Source organism: Accipiter gentilis, chromosome 28, assembly GCF_929443795.1.
Source record: "Accipiter gentilis chromosome 28, bAccGen1.1, whole genome shotgun sequence".
NCBI classification, from domain to species: domain Eukaryota; kingdom Metazoa; phylum Chordata; class Aves; order Accipitriformes; family Accipitridae; genus Astur; species Astur gentilis.
The window spans coordinates 18,644,258-18,663,102 of record NC_064907.1 but is presented as its reverse complement, the minus strand read 5'-3'; the positions used below and the strand labels follow the sequence as shown (position 1 = coordinate 18,663,102).

The following is an 18,845-nucleotide window of genomic DNA, read 5'->3' as shown; positions in this document are numbered from 1 at the left end:
CTCTTCCTTGAGGAAATGCCATTCCTAGACCGAGTACGTGCTAATTACATAGAAGGTAGCAGAGGAAAATGTACAAACAGGAATGTATTTTCATGGAGTTGCTTGCTTTGCTTATGCAGCAGTAGTATGTGACTGCACACCTGCCATTTTAGCACGTCACTACTATTATTCTGTATCACTCATCATGATAATCCATATTATTTAGGTCAGCCAGCATAGGGGAGGTTTTCAAGGGATGAACCTGGACTTGGGGTTCTTCTAACCTGAAGTTTGCGTTAGATGAAATCACAACACTCACAATTAATTAAAACAGCAAGAGAGCAGCTTTAGCTTCAGGACATGGAAAGGGACATAATGCTAAGCTGCTGGGTGACTCAGCTCATCTCTAGTGATTGCCTGCCTGCTTTTTTCAATGCAGTCTTAAACAAAAATGAGACAAATGGCACAGACCATTTCATTCTAGTTGGAAGCCAGTCTTTATCCCGTTCCTCTGTTCACTACTACTTCAATGATTCTTCTAACAATAACATATCAAGGGGAGAGATTATACTCTGCATAATGGCAAAAAGCAACAAAAGGGAGACAAAGAGAATGGGGAAATCAGTCAGCACTACCTTGTACCTGGAAATACGAGTTTCGGAAGCAGGATGCCTTCAGTAGTAGCTTTCTTTTCCTTATAGTAACAAAGCTTCATCCCTACCTCTGAGTCATACTGAAACTCAACACTGCAGGGCTGTCTGCAGACATACTGTCCCATCTTCTGGCACACATTGCTGGCAGAGAGGAAGGGGTTTTCTGCTCATTTTCCCTCTCTAAAAAAACATGAGAAAGAATATTAACAGCCTACAATTACAAAGCTTATTTTCCTGGGACATGAAGTGCAGCTATTTTTAGAAGCTGAGGTATATTCATTTATTAATACACGGTATAATAAATGATACGATTAATAATTACATCTTACACTCAAATTGAATGTAGGGGAGATGGGCATAAATCCATTGGCATGAAACAAGGTATTCCAGTTTGCATTACTTGAGTATCCCAGCCCAATTTGTGTTTAGAAGCTCACTGAACCTCTGGCCAAGCCCACTGTGCATCTTCCCATCTGCGATAATGTCTATATTGCTCATTTCTTCCCGGGGTGCTCTGCAAGCCACACAAGCTACCTCTTTGGGGCAAAAGACAAAACCAATCTCTGATAAAGCTAAAATGTATTAGCACACAAAACTAAACCTGTGCTGCTATAGTTTGCATATTCAGTGCCTGAATAATGGATAGCTGTTCTAACATGCATGAATGCAATTGCTATGGAAATTTAAATCGCAAATTTTGAATAAAATTTTGAGCAGAAGCCTCACTTGCAGTGCTTATAAATCAAGAGCGATTCCATTGATCTTCGGGGGGATGCTTTAGATTTGCAAAGTAACATCTCTCATCAGCTCTACTGTGATATAGTCACGCATAAGCCTTTACTAGCTCTTAGTATAGTTCATTCCATCTAGCATGAGCTCAGAAGAAAAAAAGAGACTGCAGCTTTGTACCTCTGATGAGCCATTGCCCCTCACAGCTCAATATCCCTCATATTCAAGTACCCTGAAACATATGGAAATGACACCACACAACAGGTAACGTTCTGTTTGAGATCACTAGAAGATAGTAGGAAACATGATAAAGTCAACCCCGCTCTACCTTCCGTAGATGACTGGTATTAAGCAAACACCTTTGTGCCAGAACTACTTAAGTACCATTGCAATTAGTGACAGGCATACAGATTAATTTATGCATGTTACTAAGTCCTTCCCCTTTCTTTAGGAAGCAACAAGCATTTTTGTGGTATCTCTCTCTTAATAAACGTCCCCCAACCCATGCCTACATTTATTCCTTCCTCAAGAAAACTTTGAAGAGTTTGGTTTGTAATGTATTTGCCCTTCTGACTCTGAGAGACAAATTATTGTTGCCTTCTTGAGCATCCAGTGAAGTCTGTGCTCAATACATTCCCCGCTTGCTTCTGATAAATCTCTACTATGTAAATACTGCTTTGTTTTAATCAACCAGTGGTTAATAATCTGGGTGAGACATAGCTGTGACGCTGCTGCCCAGCTTTAGTCCCTGGATTAGCCAGATTAGGCAAAGATAAACATTCAGTCTCCATAGTCCAAGTCTCAGACAGGCTTGCCTCTGGAGATTTCAAGGAACGGAGGAAGCAAAGCTAGGTAACTAGATATTAATGTATTCTGCTAGGACTGCAAACCACACGCCATATTTGTTTCTGCATTCTCGTCATTACCTGGTTGTCAGGAACCACTTGCAACAAAGGACACGGCCAGGGCAGCGAGAACTCGAAGAGCACACACACCTTGCGAAAACCGCCAATCGAAGGAGAAAAACACGCTCTTTACGTAGGCGGTCTGAGGGTTTTGAGGTGCAGCGAGGGCTGCGCGCACCCCAGCCTCGCTGAGGCACTGAGCCTCCCGGAGACCCCCGCCACGACCTCCCCAGGGCTTCTGCCAGGGGCGCTTGTGGGGAAGCGGGGGATGAGGAGAGAGGGGTGTTACGCACAGCCTGGCAGGTTGGGGGGGAAAGCACCAGCTAGGCCTGAAACAAGGTGGGCCCCAAGTAGGCCCGAAGAGGGGCCCGAGAGAAGCCCCCGGCGAGCCCGAAGCGGGCCTGAGGCGATGGCGATGCCCAGGGCACTTACCGACGGGGCCACGCCAGCACAAACTGACGGAGAGCACCCACCCACCCACCCGCCTCGCCACAGCCCGCCCTGAGGCGCGGAGCTACGCGAGGGACGGGGCGGGCTGTACCTCAGCGCGGGGCGGGCTGTACCTCAGCGCGGCGCGAGCCGTACCTCAGCGCGGCGCCGCCCCGCCCCGCCCGGCGGCTGCGCCCGCCCGCCCTCACCGCCGATAAATACGGGCAGTCGGGCGGCGCCGGTCCGCAGAGCAGCCGCTGGCAGCCTCCTTCCCCCCCCCCCCCCTCCTCCAGCCGTCCGCCTTCCCGCAGCCATGAGCTCGTACGGCTACGACCCGTTCTTCCCCTCCTACAAGCGGCGGTACGCCGACAGCCCGCGGCTCCACGTCTCGGCGATGCGCAGCGGCGGCGGCTACAGCTCGGCGCGCTCGGCGTACTCCAGCCTGTCGGCGCCCGTCTCCTCGGTGTCGGTGCGGCGCAGTTACGCCGCGTCCAGCGCCTCGGGCTCCCTCCTGCACTCTGTGGACAGCCTCGACCTGAGCCAGGTGGCGGCCATCAGCAACGACCTCAAGTCCATCCGCAGCCAGGAACGGGCGCAGCTGCAGGACCTCAACGACCGCTTCGCCTGCTTCATCGAGCGGGTGCACGAGCTGGAGCAGCAGAACAAGGTGCTGGAGGCCGAGCTGCTGGTGCTGCGGCAGAAGCACGCCGAGCCCTCCCGCTTCCGCGCCCTCTACGAGCAGGAGATCCGCGAGCTGCGCCTGGCGGCCGAGGAGGCGACGAGCGAGAAGCAGGCGCTGCAGGGCGAGCGGGAGAGCCTGGAGGAGACGCTGCGCGGGCTGCAGGCGCGCTACGAGGAGGAGGTGCTGAGCCGGGAGGACGCGGAGGCGCGGCTGCTGGAGGTGCGGAAGGGCGCGGACGAGGCGGCGCTGGCGCGGGCGGAGCTGGAGAAGCGGGTGGACAGCCTGCTGGACGAGCTGGCCTTCCTCAAGAAGGTGCATGAGGAGGAGCTGGCGGAGCTGCAGGCGCAGATCCAGTACGCGCACCTCTCCGTGGAGATGGACGTGTCGGCCAAGCCCGACCTCTCGGCCGCCCTGCGCGACATCCGCGCCCAGTACGAGAAGCTGGCGGCTCGCAACATGCAGAACGCCGAGGAGTGGTTCCGCAGCCGCTTCACCGTCCTCAGCGAGAGCGCCGCCAAGAACACCGACGCCGTCCGCGCCGCCAAGGACGAGGTCTCCGAGAGCCGCCGCCTGCTCAAGGCCAAGACGCTGGAGATCGAGGCCACCCGCGGCATGAACGAGGCGCTGGAGAAGCAGCTGCAGGAGCTGGAAGAGAAGCAGAGCGCCGACATCTCCGCCCTGCAGGTGAGGGGGGGCGGGGGGGGGGGGGGGGCCGTTGCTTCGAGCTCAGGGCGCTGCGGCGCGCCGGGCGTCGTTCGTCTGCCTGCCCGCAAATCCTGAGCTGTGTCGCTCTGGAAAAAGGCACGTCCTTAAGCTAAAACTGGGAAAAGCAAGTAGAGGCTTGAAACCAAACGAGTTGCGTGCCTGCTTTAGTCCTCGGGTGGCGGAAAACCGGGCTCGTAAGGTTGAATAGGGATGGAAGAGCGGGGCTGTGGGTACAGGGGTGTTTGGTCCTCGCAGAGCAGAAAACGGGGCTCTTGACATTAAATAAGGACGGAACAACAGGGAGCGGGTACAGGCAGGGGTGTTTGGTCCTCGCACGGCAGAAAACTGAGCTCTTGACATTTAAATGGGGATGGAAGAGCAGGGTGTGGGTGCAGGGGTGTTTAGTCCTCACACAGCAGAAAACGGGGCTCTTGACCTTAAATAAGGATGGAACAGCAGGGAGCGGGTATAGGGGTGGGGAAACCCTGCCAGGGAAGGTATATGTATATGCCCTTCTGGCTGAGGGTGGAGTTGGAGACGTTCGCTTTCTGTCTGCGAGAGCAAGATTAAGTTAATAGGATTGGAGAAATTCCTTGCAAGATGTTACTGCTAGGCATGGAGGAACTAAGAATTTTACCCTGTCGATATTGTTACTTCCAACAGGATACAATCAACAAATTAGAGAACGAGCTGAGAACCACGAAGAGTGAAATGGCTCGGTATTTGAAGGAATATCAAGATCTACTCAATGTGAAAATGGCCCTGGACATTGAAATTGCAGCATATAGGTAGGATGGGGGGAAGGTTTTAGTAAGGGATCAGGTTCCTGCTCTCTCTTCAAGAGAATTCATTTTATTTATCCATTCCTCCAGCAGAAATTTTCATAGATGAGTGTCAGTTTAATCGGGTCCTCTCCATTGTCTTGCTATTGGAAGAAGCAGTGCTTTTGAGGTAAAATGCTTGCTTAAAGCAAAATCTTCAGTGGAGCAAACCTAAGCGAGTATAATGGTGTGTATGTATATGCATACAGAACTCTTAGCTCAGCAATACATGATCTCAGTTCTCCATCTTTACAGATAAAAATACCTGTTCTGTACATACAGTAGAGATTTTGTCAGTGGAACTTCTTAATACGGATGGCTGTGCTCTCAAAATTGGAAGCCTCTTACATGCTTTTAAGAACGGGCTTTGTTTCCAACTCGCAGAAGCAATCTCCTGCAAAGCAAGTATTTTACAGCAGAATTGCTTTTAAATAGCTGTTTAACGTTTTGTGCCAGATACTGTTAGAAACGGCAAACGCCGAAACGGAATTTCCATGAATGCCACAAGGGGGAATATTGAGAAAGTGGCTATAAACCCTGTCTAATAGCTGAACATAACATCAAATTGTTAGATCTGCATCGTTCTCTGCAACCCTACAGGTTACCAATATACAATTCTAACCTCACCTGCTATAGGAACCTAATCCTAGAGAATTTTTCCCCATTATTTCTTCTAACAAGGAAAAGTATTAATTCACTAGTAATGCACACATCTGAAACAATTCTTTCCGAGACGATAGGGTAGCATTGCCACATAGTTATTCATTATAGGCTAGTTTTTGCACTCTTAAGTGTGCAGTTTCTAGGGCTTGTGCTGCTCAAAACATCATAGTATCTCGGTCCTTAGCTGAATCTGCTGAATACTGCTGCAGCACAACTAAGTCATTTCTGCTTGCTTTTTGTCTGCTAGGAAACTGCTGGAAGGTGAGGAGACCCGACTCAGTTTCACTAGTGTTGGAAGCATCACCAGTGGCTACACCCAGACTGCCCCGACTTTTGGCAGGTCTGCCTACAGTGGTCTCCAGTCCAGCTCCTACCTGATGACAACCCGTTCCTTCCCCACATACTACTCCAGTCATGTTCAGGAAGAGCAGATTGAAATAGAGGAAACAATTGAGGCTGCTAAAGTGGCAGAAGCCAAGGCAGCGCCTGCAGAAGAAGGTGAGGAGGAAGAGAAAGAGGAAGGTGAGGAAGAAGCAGGAGGTGAAGAGGCTGAACAAGAGGAGGAAGGTACTTATAGTTACTTTCAAATCCCTCTCTTTCATGCTTCACCCTGCTCATACGGGGTAAAACCCAGAAATCCTGATGATTAAGTCTAGTGATTAGACCTCTTTCCTTGTCTGCTCATGTGAGCAGAGGATCATGGGATTAAGCACACAGCATTTAAGCAGGAAAGCCTGAACATTGAATGGAAGATAAGGTAAACATTCAATACCAGGTGGATTGTAGGACTGATTATATTCCCTTTGAAATCAGTGGGTGGGGTTTTTTCCATTCAAGTTTCCAAACCCAAGAATGATAATACTTCAACAGCATGTAATATTATATTCACGCAGCAGCAAACAGTACTTGGCTGTTACAGGCATCCTCAAAAAGAAGGGATGAGGACATCCTGGGCTAAATACTAATTTCCAGAGAGTAGCCTGTGATAATAGGAACATCAGCTGATGTCTGTGGATGTAACTGTTGGGTTCAGTGGATAGCAATATCTGTTGCATGAGGTCTAGGTAGTTTTCTTGTTCAAGTAAAGCATATGCCACTTCCTTGCTGCACCATAATTTATTTGCCAGACTCTCATTTTAAAGAAAATGAGAAGGAATATGACCCAGGGTTGCCTTTCCCCAACTTCAGTTGCATAGCTCTGGAGGATTTAACCTAAACATACCTGAAATGCATTGGTTGCCATTGAGGTATTCTAGGAGTTTATTAGTTGTAAAGATTAATTATAATGAAATGATAGCTAAAGAGCCAATTGGAGAGCAATGGCAAGATTCCATTTTGAACTCAAGCCTTTGGATAAGGCTTAAAACAATGAGTCCAGAGTCAATATTTTTCAAGGCTGTGATTTTGAAAAGACCTATGAAGTGTTTCAGTCCCTCTGAAGTCCAGGATAAGTTGGTTGTGTAGATTTGTTGTTCTGCCTTGCAAGTCCCAGATAAATGTCCCTGCTTTCATGCAAAATCAGTTGCCAGCTCCATCATGTTTAGCTGGCTGCCATCCAAATGTGTTGGGTTGAAGGGTGCAGGTGTGCTGGCTCCCCTTAAATTGGGATTAGGAACAGTACATAGATGTGAAACACCTCTTTTTGTCTTTCAAAGGTGCTAAAGAAGAATCTGAAGAAGCCAAAGAGGGTGAGGAAGAGGAAGGAGAAGGGGAAGAAACAGCAGCTGAAGAAGGGGAGGAGTCTCAGGAAGCTGCTGAGGAAACTGGTGAGGAGGAGAAGGAAGAGAAAGAAGCAGCAGGAAAGGAAGAGAGTGAAGTGAAGAAGAAGGCTTGATTTTTAGGCAGTCTACCTTTCTCATCAGGTCAACAGAGTAAAAGATGATTGACTGAGCTAAAATTGCAGTCTCACATATTTAATTCAGTGACCACTGAGGTTTAAAGTTAATGATCTATGATGTTTCTCTCTGTGCAGAGTATCAGTATGCTTGCAGAGCACCCACTGGCTTGCTCCCTGAATGCCGCATGGTCTACACGTATGAATTCAGGGGTTATGTCTTTCTTGGGTGATTCAGAACCTTAAAATTTAAAATGGGGGGAAAAAAAAAATAAGTCATGGGAATGAAAGTTATCTTTAACTTGCATTTAAAATAATTATGGAAACCTTGGGTGGGTAAAATAACGGAGGCTTCAATAAGTATGTGCAATAAAGCTAGTCAATAAAGTTACAGAAATGCTTACACTGATTCCTTGTACGTGTCATGTGTCACTAATGCACTTAAAAGGTTGATAAAGTGGTGTATCACATTCATCTTTCAAGCCTGTGTAACCAGGATATGGGATACTGGTTTCTGTCTCTAGCTGTTATGCTTGGGGGACTAGTAGGTGGGCAAAATTTCTTGATGGGGCTGTAAAATTTCACATGGAAGGCTTGCAATGGTAAAAATACACTGGTGTCCAAATGCGCTGTTAGCTTTGTGGTGGGTCTCACTGGGCTGTCGTATGCATGCAAGCACAAGCTCCTTTTTACCTTTTCGGAAAAAGAAGAAATTTTAACAAACCAATACAGAAGCCAAACACAGGCGTGGCTGTTAGACATTGAACAACTTCCTACCAATGTTTGACAGATCAGTGTTGAAAGAACGATGGGGTGTAGCTGAGACTTGGAGCAATGTCTGTATATTAAAAAAAAAAAAAAAAGCTGTGGTGAGGTGTTAAGAAGAAAGGACAATGTAGGGTGAATTCTCTCTGCTACTTGAATGAGCTGCCTTTCCAGGGTGCTGTCTTAAAGTCAGTCCACTGTGGACTGAAGAGGCTCATTTTCTTCTGAGAATTTGTCAGGGCCTTTTAAAATTTTGAGTGTGAGCTAAAGAAAGGTCTGATCTGTGATTGGGCATGAAATAGGAACAGCTGAAAGAGCAGCAAAGCCTGGCAATTCTGAAAGCAATGTTAATATCCTGTGGTCTGAGCCTACTTATTTTCAATTAGCTGAAGTTGGTGCATAAAGTTAAACCTTGTGCTAAGGGCAAGTACTAGACAAGTGCTGCACATTAAACCATTTTAGATAAACCCATGGAAACCCATCTTAAAAGAGGCATTACGTGGCTGCACTAAAACTTCACAGTCTCATGTAGCTAGATGGAGTTTTGCATAGGATTTTGCATAGTTTAAATTTCATCCACTGACTTCATGCTATCAGTTGATTTGCATTGATTCTCCTTGATGGCTCTGTTCAAAGAGAAAGGAAGTGCCCATTTGTACAAATTTTAGGTGTGTTCCAAAAGCACCTGCCTTTTCAGTGTTGGAAGAGTTATAAAGAAGATGATGGATGAGGTAAGCACTTAAAACAATTCTTTCCTTCTGTGTTCCCAGGAAAAACAGCAGGAAAAAGAAAAAGCAGCTTTGGTAAAAACATTCAGGAAACAGAGCTTGTATGCATATGTAATAATTCCAGTATCATTTCCAAATGCTTAACTTCCCTCACCCCCACACCCCCACCCCCACCCTGCCACTTTCTTGAGGTTTTTGGTGCTTTTGAGAACCAAAAGACAAAGATAAATAATTTTCCCGTTCTTCAACATCTCTTAAGTCTTTCTTTTCACATTTCCCTTCTGTTTTTAATGGTGCTTTTTCTACAGATGTTTATGCAGACTTATTCTTACAGAGCAGATTTTATCTTCTATCTCCAGGAAAACGGTGGTGAGCCACGGGGGGTACTTGCAGTACCATGGGCCAGAGACTCGACTATGCTGTTTGCTCAGCGCTTTTAAAAGCTGTCGATGGGGTTGCAGGACAGCTGCTCCTTTTGGTATGCGATAGCCTTAGTTCAAACAGCAGAATACTGAGTCTGGGAGATGGCAGTTGGAAATTCACCTAAGTGCCCTATCAGAAGACTCTTAGCGTGGCACCTCAGCTGGGAGAGAGGTTCTGCTCGTACGGAGCAAAAACCACGTTATACACCAGATCGGAACTCATCACAGCCGTTAAAGCCAAGCCACTGTTAAACAGTTTGGTGTATATTAAAACCACTGCCCCATCCTGCCCTTTTGCAAGCGCTCTGAGCTCCTTTTAACTTTTCGATACCTGATTTTGCCTCCTCTTTCATGTCTCTCTTTGCAGATAAACTCCTCCTTCATTCAGTCCTTTGTATCCCTGTCTCTTCTGGGAAGCAATACAGCTTGCAGCTCTCCAGGGTGTTGCAACCAGGCTGCTAGGGATGCTCTCAAACCAGCACGCTCAGAGATACAACAGCAAACACATTCCTCCTTGCAGTGTATCTCCGTCTGATCCCCATTCCTTATGTTATTTTTAATGTATTGCAGCTAAAGAAGAGATTTTGTGACTCCACGGGAAATGTGTGAGTCACAGCCATGGCAATGAGCTGCAGAGAGTGACAAGCTGCAGTGACCGTCCAGCCTGGTTTGTCACCCCCAGTCCTGCCTTGCTGCTAAGGTAAACTGGTGGGAGGGAGGATGGAAGCGTGCGTTTGCGTTGCTGAAATGCTCTCAGGGTTGTGGGGATCCTACTGCCAACACTTGTTTTACCTTTGGAAATCCAGAAGCTCCCTTTGACGCAATGCAGTAAAAGCAGGCAGAGGGAGGCACGATAGAAACTTTAACCCAAGTTGCAGCTGCAAGTAAGTAAAGCCGCGAGTCTGTCCCTGAATTTTCTCCTGCTATTTGGGCAGACGGTGTCTAGATCAGGCTGCGATCTCATCACGGGGAAGACAAATACAAGGAGGTCCTGAATGCTTTTCTTGAGATACACACACACTCCCACTCAGCAAGAGGAAAACTTGTACAGGAATAACACCCAGATTCTAGGAACTTACCTTCTAGTAACTAAATAATTGACAATTCATCATCTGCCGCCTTCCTAGATTACTTCAGGGCAGTTTAAGGAAGAAAGCCCGCATGCGAATGGGAAAAGCACAGACCCTGATGCCTGGAGAAAATTCTAGTGCCTGACTCAGCTCCCTGGCAGATGCAACCTATTTGTGTTTTGTAACACTTCCCAGTTTGTTTCCACCTGGAATTTAGTTCTGGGATGCTGAACATTTCTTACTCGTAGCATCTCCACATCCCGGTATGGCAAAAAGATCCTGGTTTAGAGCCCTCCAGCTCCTGAAGTCATGGGGGTCTTGGTAGCCCACCTTAAATAAGATGCATAAATCTTCACAGGAACTTCCTTTAATTATTGTTTTTCCCTTCATGGAGTCTTTCGTATTGATTAATGAACTTCTGTGTCTGAAAGTAATTAATCCCTTCACTGGTTATGCACAGTCTGAAGAAGTAATTGGTGCAGAACAGGCAAATAACATACTATTTATGCATCTCTGCCCTGGAATTATGCTATCTTTTGAAACTGTTTGACTGCAGATGTCAGTAGACAAAACCTCTTGGCAACATTAAATGTTAATCAGTTCTTATAGTTTTATAAATATTTAGAAATGCGTTAACCAGTTGCTTATTTCTCTTAGGATTTGATGGAAACATTTGCAGTAGGAAATAGGCTGAACTCAAAATCTATTTTGTGTGTTAAAGCAGAGAAAAAAAAAAAAGCAGTTGTGGGTAATAACTAAGGGCTGCAATATGTTTTGGGTGGAAAAGCAGGGGGAAATGAGGATATTTTGAAATACAGCGTGCCAGTGGGTAGCCCGGGAGTTTACCTCCCACGCAGGCGATGCAGTGAATTCCCAAAACCATTCAGGAAAGTCAATGTAGCCTGGGCAGAAGTGTTGATACAGCCCCTTTGCACAAGAAACCACAATCCTGGTTGGACTGCCGATGTGCAAGCGGAACTAAACCAACACAAATAATAATCTCTAGGTCCTCGTAGCTGTATCTTACTGGAACTGAAAAGAAAGCATAACATGAAAAATAGCAAGCCAGTTTGGGATCCCACTTGCACCTGCGTAAGCCCACGTTAACAGTGTTCTTGAGTCTCCCGCTGACATTGCAATTTAATTCACTGTACAAGGTGACCCTTCTTCATCTCGATGCTGAAGATGCCTGACTTTCTATGCTGAGGGGTGGTAGCCTGCTGGCTTTGCAGTTTGTGACATTTTAGCAGATTCTAGAACTTGTTTGGAACGCATAAACAGAAAGTTTTATGTTAAATATTGGTCTCTGCTTTAGTTTTTGGGTTTAGTGGTGGTGTTCTCTTGAAAATTTTTATTAGACCCAAGAAAAAAATCATTTCAACGCTCACAAACCAGCGGGCATTTCTGCATTTTACCATCACTTGGTGCAAACACTTACTGACAATAGATGAGGGTGCCTGGGCTACTTAACTTCTTATTCATAAAGGTACAGTTATTTTTGTGTCACCTACACATGTAACTTTCACAAATAAGCTCACTACAGAGAAGCTGCCATTTAATTTGCTAACTCTGCTTTAATTAAACGTCACTCAAGCAGCAAGCTGTTGAGCACAGATTTCCATTATTGATATCAGCAGGAGAAACATTCATTACTTTGCTACACAAAGACGCTCAGATTTATTTGAAAGGCTTATCTGCTGTGGACTTTTTACAATTTCTCCGGTGAAGAACATGCAGAACCCTTTCAAGTAAAAACTACTTGATCTTCAATTATTGATAGGGTAAAGAATTGGAAGGCATATGCAAATCATAGATCTTGATCAGAACCCTAATTAGTCAACATAGTTCAGTCCATGTACTGAACCCAGGCTTAAAATTTATTTGCATTTCTTTGCTAGTTATGGGAGGTAAGGCCGTAGAGTGCTCTTCATTTTCCTTTTGAAATGCAATGGAAATAAACACAATATTAATCCCATAATAAGACATATTAGTTACCCAAACTGGAGTCAGGGCCCTCCTCTTTTTCCCTTTGTTTCATTTATCTCCATTTAATTTCCACGTAGTGGGATTTTAGAGGGCCCTTTAATTGGCTTTCTTCTTAATAAAGCCAACCTGGAAGTGGCAGTAGACATAGGCCAATGCTCAGAAGGCCTTTCTATTGGAAATTAAAAAATGCTTTAATTTGGTTTTATCTCTCAGTCATGCCAGGTATAACCCGAGCCCTACCCAGCCTCAGTTCAGACTCTGGAAGGGTCTCATTTCTACAGCTATTTTCAAATGGACAAATATGTAAAAAATGAGTTAGGAGTATTTTTGATACATGATACCAGTATAATCTCCGAGACAGTTTCCTTTTTCCAGGAATTTATTTGCTCTCAATTTTGGCATTTTCTGTTTAGAGGCAGATTGCACCTGTTGATCATTTGAGGCAGACACTTGATAAGGATGTTGCCATATAATTAAGGCAGGAGGGGGAAAAAATAAGCAGAAGCTATCCCCTCTTGATGAACACATGGCGTCTTGGTTGAGCATATTTAATGGGTCTTTGCACACTTAAGCGACAAACCAGTGTCATAGAAGATAGCCTGTCTGTGAACCAGTCAGCAGCTCTTCAGAGGAAGATCAAGGAACGATCTAGAAATCGCCACATCTTTAAGGCTCTCCTTACACATTGAGGCTAGCACGCAGGGAAGAAAATTATACTTGCAGCAGAGTTTAACACTTTTACTACGAGTAGGATTGCTCGGGTGAGTGATGTTAGCAGCACATGGCTTACAGACCTCCCCCTTGCTAGCAAAAGCAATTGCAGCCCCTCTAAGCACCTAAAGGCCAGGCAACAGAATTCAACAGATTTTGAATCTTTGCCCTGGAAAGGATGGGCTATGGCTCTTAAGTATTTGCTTAAACCACCTCAAGTATTTGTGTTGTGTTACAGGAAATTGGTTCATCATACCCAATTCAAACTTGCTTTCTCAATGAGGACACTAAGGAAAAACTCAAGCAACCTTTCAACCCATGCAACCGCATTCCTGTTCAGGACAAAGTATCGAACTTAAGGGAAGTATTGGAGTTGGAAAAAAAAGTCACCAGACAAGTCACATTTTCAGTATTGACCTTTATTGAGCAAGAACTGCTGTGACTGTTTTACATCAAACAACAAAAGGTTGCATACTGTGCATGTCAACTAGGTTCTCCCAGGAGCAAAAAGTCCACCCTAATTGCACCAGTGAGGTAAACATAATTATTTATAAGTAGCTTTTTTTAAGGCTAGGAGAGTTCTGGTTCTCATGAATATTCTATTACTGTTTTCTGTTTGTTTTTGGCTCAGTTGGTTCTTTGCATAATACATCTTAAGTCGTTCCTCAGATATGTCCCTCCAACAGCTCAGGAAATTCAAAAGCTTCCTTTGCACATTTCATCTCATGCACTATTATTAGTATTATTATTTTTTTTTTTTAGATCCCCAAGCTCTGTGGAGGGAGTACATCTTGAGCCTGCATGCATTCCCCCCCCCTCCCCTATATTGCACAAAAAAGTAAAATACTGTGTGTCTGGAGCCTCCATGAGAGAACCCGTTCTGCTTTGAAGCCGTCACTCACATGCATTTTGCAGCTGTCATATGGCTTAACCTTTTGCACCAACCCAAGCTCTTTAATTTTTTAAATTTAGCTATGATTTATTTTATTCGGTCTCTTTAATCTCTTTTACTATGGCATGTGAAGTAACTTTCTCCACTTTCTTGGTGGACACTAATTTCTCCTCAAAGCTTTCTTCATGTTCCTCTACCTTCTGAGTGACCGTCACCGACTTTGTGATATATGTGGTTGTACTGTCCCCACCTTCACCAGTGATTTTCTCTGCTTTTTTGGTTACTACAATTTTCTCACCCTTATCATCAATTGGGCTCACATCTAGGCCATTGGTGACAACTCCCTTGTCTTCCTCCTCAACCTCCTTCTCTTTGGATTCCTCCGCTTCCTTTTTCTCCTCCACCTCACCATTCACTGCAATGTCTTCTTTCCTGGACTCCTTCTCTACCTCTGCACTAATTTTTGTTACCTTTGTGACAGTGATGGTCTCCTCCACCACAGCCTTTTCATCTTTGACCGGCGAGGCCGGCTTCTCCGGAGAACGGGGCTTCTCTGGAGTGGCCGGCTTTTCGGGAGAACGGGGCTTCTCTGGAGTGGCCGGCTTTTCTGGGCTCGCCGGCTTTTCCGGAGAGCGGGGCTTCTCCGGGCTTGCCGGCTTCTCCGGGGTCACCGCTTTCTCTGGGGTTGCGGGCTTCTCCGGCGTCGCAGGCTTCTCCGGGGTTGCTGCCTTGTCTGGAGAGGTTACCTTTGGTGTGGCGGGCTTCTCCGGAGATGCTGCTTTCTCTTCCTCCTTGGCTGGTTTCTCAACACCTTTCTCCGCCTTCGGTTCTTTTCCTGGTTCTGCGGCTGTTTCTTTCTGGACAGCCTTGGCCGGCTCCGTTACGGGGGATTTAGGGGGGGATTTGGGGGGTGACTTGGAGGGAGGGCTTTTGACCTTCTCTACCTTTGCTGCGACCTCTTCAGCTTTGCCCTTGGCCTCCGCTTCTTCCCCCTCTTCCTCAGCCTCCTCCCCTTCTTCCTTTTCCTCTATTTCTTCTTTTTCAGAACCACCTTCTTCCGCTGCATCAGATTTTGCAGCTTCTTCTTCCTCCTCTGCTTCCTCTTCCTCCTTCTCTTCTTCCTCAGGTGCAGCTGCTTGTTCTGCAGCAGCCTTCTCGGAAACAATTTCTTCCTCTACAGCCGCTTCTTCTGCTTTTTCTTCCTCCTGTTCTTCTTGCTGGGCCTTGACTGCCATTTCTTCTGCAATAGCTGCGAGGGCATCTTCCATTTCAGACTTTTCATCCTCTACCTTTGTCTCTTCAATGATTTCTTCTACAAACTTGTGCTGGACCTTCAGCTTTGGTGGTTCAATTTTTGTTTTCTGAATTTTAGTGGATGCTATTGTGACAGATGGTTGTCTGTGCGTGAATATGGGTCCAGTAATGCTTCCAGAGAAGGCACTGAATCTTGTCTCTTCGCCCTCCAGTAGCTTCCTAAGGGAATCAGAAGGAGGAGAAAAAAAACCCAAATGAGTGTGAAAACCCAACATAAGGGACAGCTATTAGAATATTTCCCTGTCAGCAGGATGAAACCGGTTTGTATGTGGAATATGCTAGAGCCGATCAGCATAACCCATCGCTCACAGCCCCAGTTCAGCTTTCCTTGAATCAGCTCTTTTGCAAAATTCATATTCAGCAAACAGCTTTTAGCTTGGTTTGCTTGTGGCAAGTGTAACACCTTCAGCTGATCAGTTGAAATTTATCCTTAATCTCAAAAAACTTTATTATGGCATAAGTCAGCACAGCGTATGGCAAAATAATTAACTTGATAAGATGTATTATGACTCAGGCGAACTGAGACTTTGACACAGCCAACAGACCCAAATCAAATATTGTGGCCGAGACATTCAAAGCCAATTAGAGCATACGTCCTAGTTCAATAGTTTGGGCATCCACCTTTCTTGTGCGGCTATGAAAACCAAAGAGAATTTTGTTCAGCTAACTTTGGCAGCAAACAGCTACAGACCCTAGGGTTTCTGTGTGTTTGAACAGCCTCAGGAGTATAAGCAGATCTGGAGATGGGGGTAGGGGTTGTGTGTGGGGGGGGGTATTTTTATTTTTCTTACATTCAAATGCATGTTTTTCATCTAAGCCTGTGACCCAGAAAAACCGGCAGTTCTCCGATGAGAGTTCTAAAGTGATGCAGAGGAGACTAAAAAAACCTGCCAGGTGATGGCAATAGCAAGCAATGTTCCTGCTCCAGATTGGAGCGGATGCCTTTAAAGGAAAGTTGAGCAAGAAAAGCAAAAGTGATTGTGACAAGCAGATTAGCACTCCTCGCTTGAAACCATGATCAAGCAAGTGCACCGTCTCTCTCCAGCGATAAAAGGAAATTCAAGTGACAAGCACCGCCTGATTGGCATACACAAAGTAAACAGGAATTAAAAATAAGCTTGTCTTTTGCTGCGTCTTCTGCAAACAAGGGCAGAATGCGGCACCAGGGTGCCACCGCACTGAGTCATGCTATCCTGTGCCCACTGAGCTCGCCGGGGGCTTTGCCACTGGTTACCGGAGAGCCGGTGACTAACGAACTCTGGTTTCTTACTGCAGACGCTCCTTGGGTCTGCGTAGATTTTGAAGCGGTTGTAGTAATTTAGCCAAGCTCTAATTTTACTTGGATTCACCGCATGCAGTTATTTCTTATCTGTGGTAAAGCTTCCCAAGCCAGCAGCATCTGCAGTGCTATTAATATTCCAGACACATCCGCAGTGATCCTACTGTACCTGTATGCAGCAATTTCAATATCCAGGGCCATCTTGACATTGAGGAGGTCCTGGTATTCCCTCAAGTGACGAGCCATTTCCCACTTTGTTCCTCTAAGCTCGTTCTCCAGCTGATGAATCGTGTCCTGCAACAGAGACGCAGAAAACCTCTGTGACACAGAGACATGCTTCACGCGGAGCCAGCACAGGAAAGAAAAGTTCTCAACGGGGACTTTTAGAAACTCTTTCTGCCACCCCGGGAGGCAGTGCCAGGGTCAGAGCAGGACCCACCCGGCTCCCAGCGCCCTCCCCAGCGCCTCCTGGCCCTCGGGGGGCCCAGCCCAGCTGGCGGTCCCTCCGGCTCCCCCGGCTCGCATCCCTCACGGCCGAGCCGGCACCCGGCCGCCGCCACCACCATCCCCGTCCCCTGACCCCCGACACCCCTCCCCTCCCTCCCCCGGCCCGGACGGGGCTCGGCGCAGCCCGGGTGGCCTCCCCGCTACCTGGTAGGTGGTGAGGTCGTTGTTGTGGCGTTCCTCGATGTCGCTGAGCTGCCGCTCCAGCGACTCCTTGGTGCCGCGCACCGACTCCAGCTCGATGCTCTTGGACTGCAGCTGCCGGCGGTACTCGGCGATCTCCTCCTTGGCGGAGCGGATGGCCTCCTTGTTCTGCTCGGCCGCCTCCGTCAGCTTGGCGTAGCGGCACTTGAACCACTCCTCGGCCTGGTGCATGTTGTGGTCGGACTGGCACTCCAGCTGGGCGCGGATCTCCTTCAGCGCCGTGGTGAGGTCGGTCTTCAGGTAGTCCTTCCTCTCCACCGTGGCGTGGGAGGCCTGGAGCTGCGCCAGCAGCTCGGCCACCTCCTCCTCGTGGTTGCCCCGCAGGAAGGCCACCTCGTCCTGCAGCGACTGCACCTTCTTGTCCAGCTCCGCCCGCATCAGCGAGGCCTCCTCCATCTCCTTGCGCAGGGCGCGGATGGTGGCCTCCGTCTCGTCGCGCAGCCGCGCCTCGTCCTCGAAGCGCTCCCGCAGGCGCTGGATGTCCTCCTCGATGTGCTCCGAATCCAGCTGGATCTGAGCCTTCTCGTGGCTCACCTGCTCCAGGGCACCCCGCAGCTCCCGCAGCTCCTGCTCGTAGGCATCGCTCAGCTGCGCTCGCCCGGCGTGTTTCTGCCGCAGAGCCGCCAGCTCCGCCTCGATCTCCTTGTTCTGCTGCTCCAGGTAATGCACCTTCTCGATGTAGCCGGCGAAGCGATCGTTCAGCCCCTGCAGCTGCTCCTTCTCGTTGGAGCGGCTCAGCTTCAGCTCGGCCGCGCCGTTCAGCAGCGAGGACTGGCTGACGTCCAGGCTCTCGCCCGAGCTCAGCACCGTGGAGCCGTAGGCGGCCCGCGGCCCCCCCACGTTGGAGCGTTTGTAGGAGGACGACACGGTGCTGCCGGAGCCCCGCGACCACGATTGCGAGCGGAACCCGCTGGACGGGGAAGCGCTGGCTCGGCTGTAGGTGGCCCGGGTCTCGGTCACCCGGCGGTACGAGGGGTTGCCCAGGGGCTCCATCGTGTAGCTCATGGCTGGGTACTCGGGGGGGGGTAAAGGGGATGGGGAGGGGGGGAAAGAAGAAAAAAAAGTGGGGCGGGTTGGAGAGCGGGCGGCAACGCGGCGCTGCTCCGGCCGCCGCCGCCCTTTATATAGCCCGGCCGGGCGGGAGGCGGCGGGGCGGCCCCGCACACGTGGGCGGGGGGCGGCCGCCCACCCCCCCCGGCCCTGCCCCGGCTCCGCCTCCCCCCCCCCCCCCCCAGCCCGGGGGCCCCGCCTCCCCGTCCTCGCCTTCCCCTCTCCTGCCCCCTGCCCCGGCTCCCCCTTCCCTTCCTTCCCTGCCCTGCTGCCCCTCCCCGGCCCCCCAGCCCCTGATGCCCCCCCCCCCAGCCCCCGTGCCCCCTCCCCGTTCCCCCTTTCCCCTCGCTTCCCCCGCTCCCTCCCCCCCCTTCCCCTTTCTCCCTTCCCACCGCTCCTCCCTCCCCATCTCCCATCCCCTTCCCCCTTGCCCCGCTCCCCCCCGCTCCTTTCTCCCCCCCCCCCGCTCCCCCTTTCCCCTGCTCCTTCCCTCTCGCCCCTGCTCCCCTCTCCCCCCTCC

The 18,845-nt window shown here is 48.5% G+C and overlaps 2 protein-coding genes across 2 annotated transcripts; one reads left to right on the top strand and one right to left on the bottom strand.

Moving 5' to 3' along the window:
- Positions 1–2,934: 2,934 nt before the first annotated feature.
- Positions 2,935–7,803, top strand: NEFL (neurofilament light chain). Its single transcript, XM_049831218.1, has 4 exons — positions 2,935–4,061; positions 4,746–4,870; positions 5,814–6,133; positions 7,222–7,803. The coding sequence occupies exons 1-4, from the start codon at positions 3,009–3,011 to the stop codon at positions 7,398–7,400; spliced, it is 1,677 nt and encodes a 558-aa protein (XP_049687175.1). The 5' UTR covers positions 2,935–3,008; the 3' UTR covers positions 7,401–7,803.
- Positions 7,804–13,758: 5,955 nt separating this feature from the next.
- On the bottom strand, positions 13,759–18,309 carry NEFM (neurofilament medium chain). Its single transcript, XM_049831464.1, has 3 exons — positions 17,219–18,309; positions 16,737–16,861; positions 13,759–15,447 (listed from the first exon to the last, which is right to left on the bottom strand). Exons 1-3 carry the CDS (start codon positions 18,278–18,280, stop codon positions 14,067–14,069), a joined length of 2,568 nt encoding a protein of 855 aa, XP_049687421.1. The 5' UTR covers positions 18,281–18,309; the 3' UTR covers positions 13,759–14,066.
- Positions 18,310–18,845: the final 536 nt, after the last annotated feature.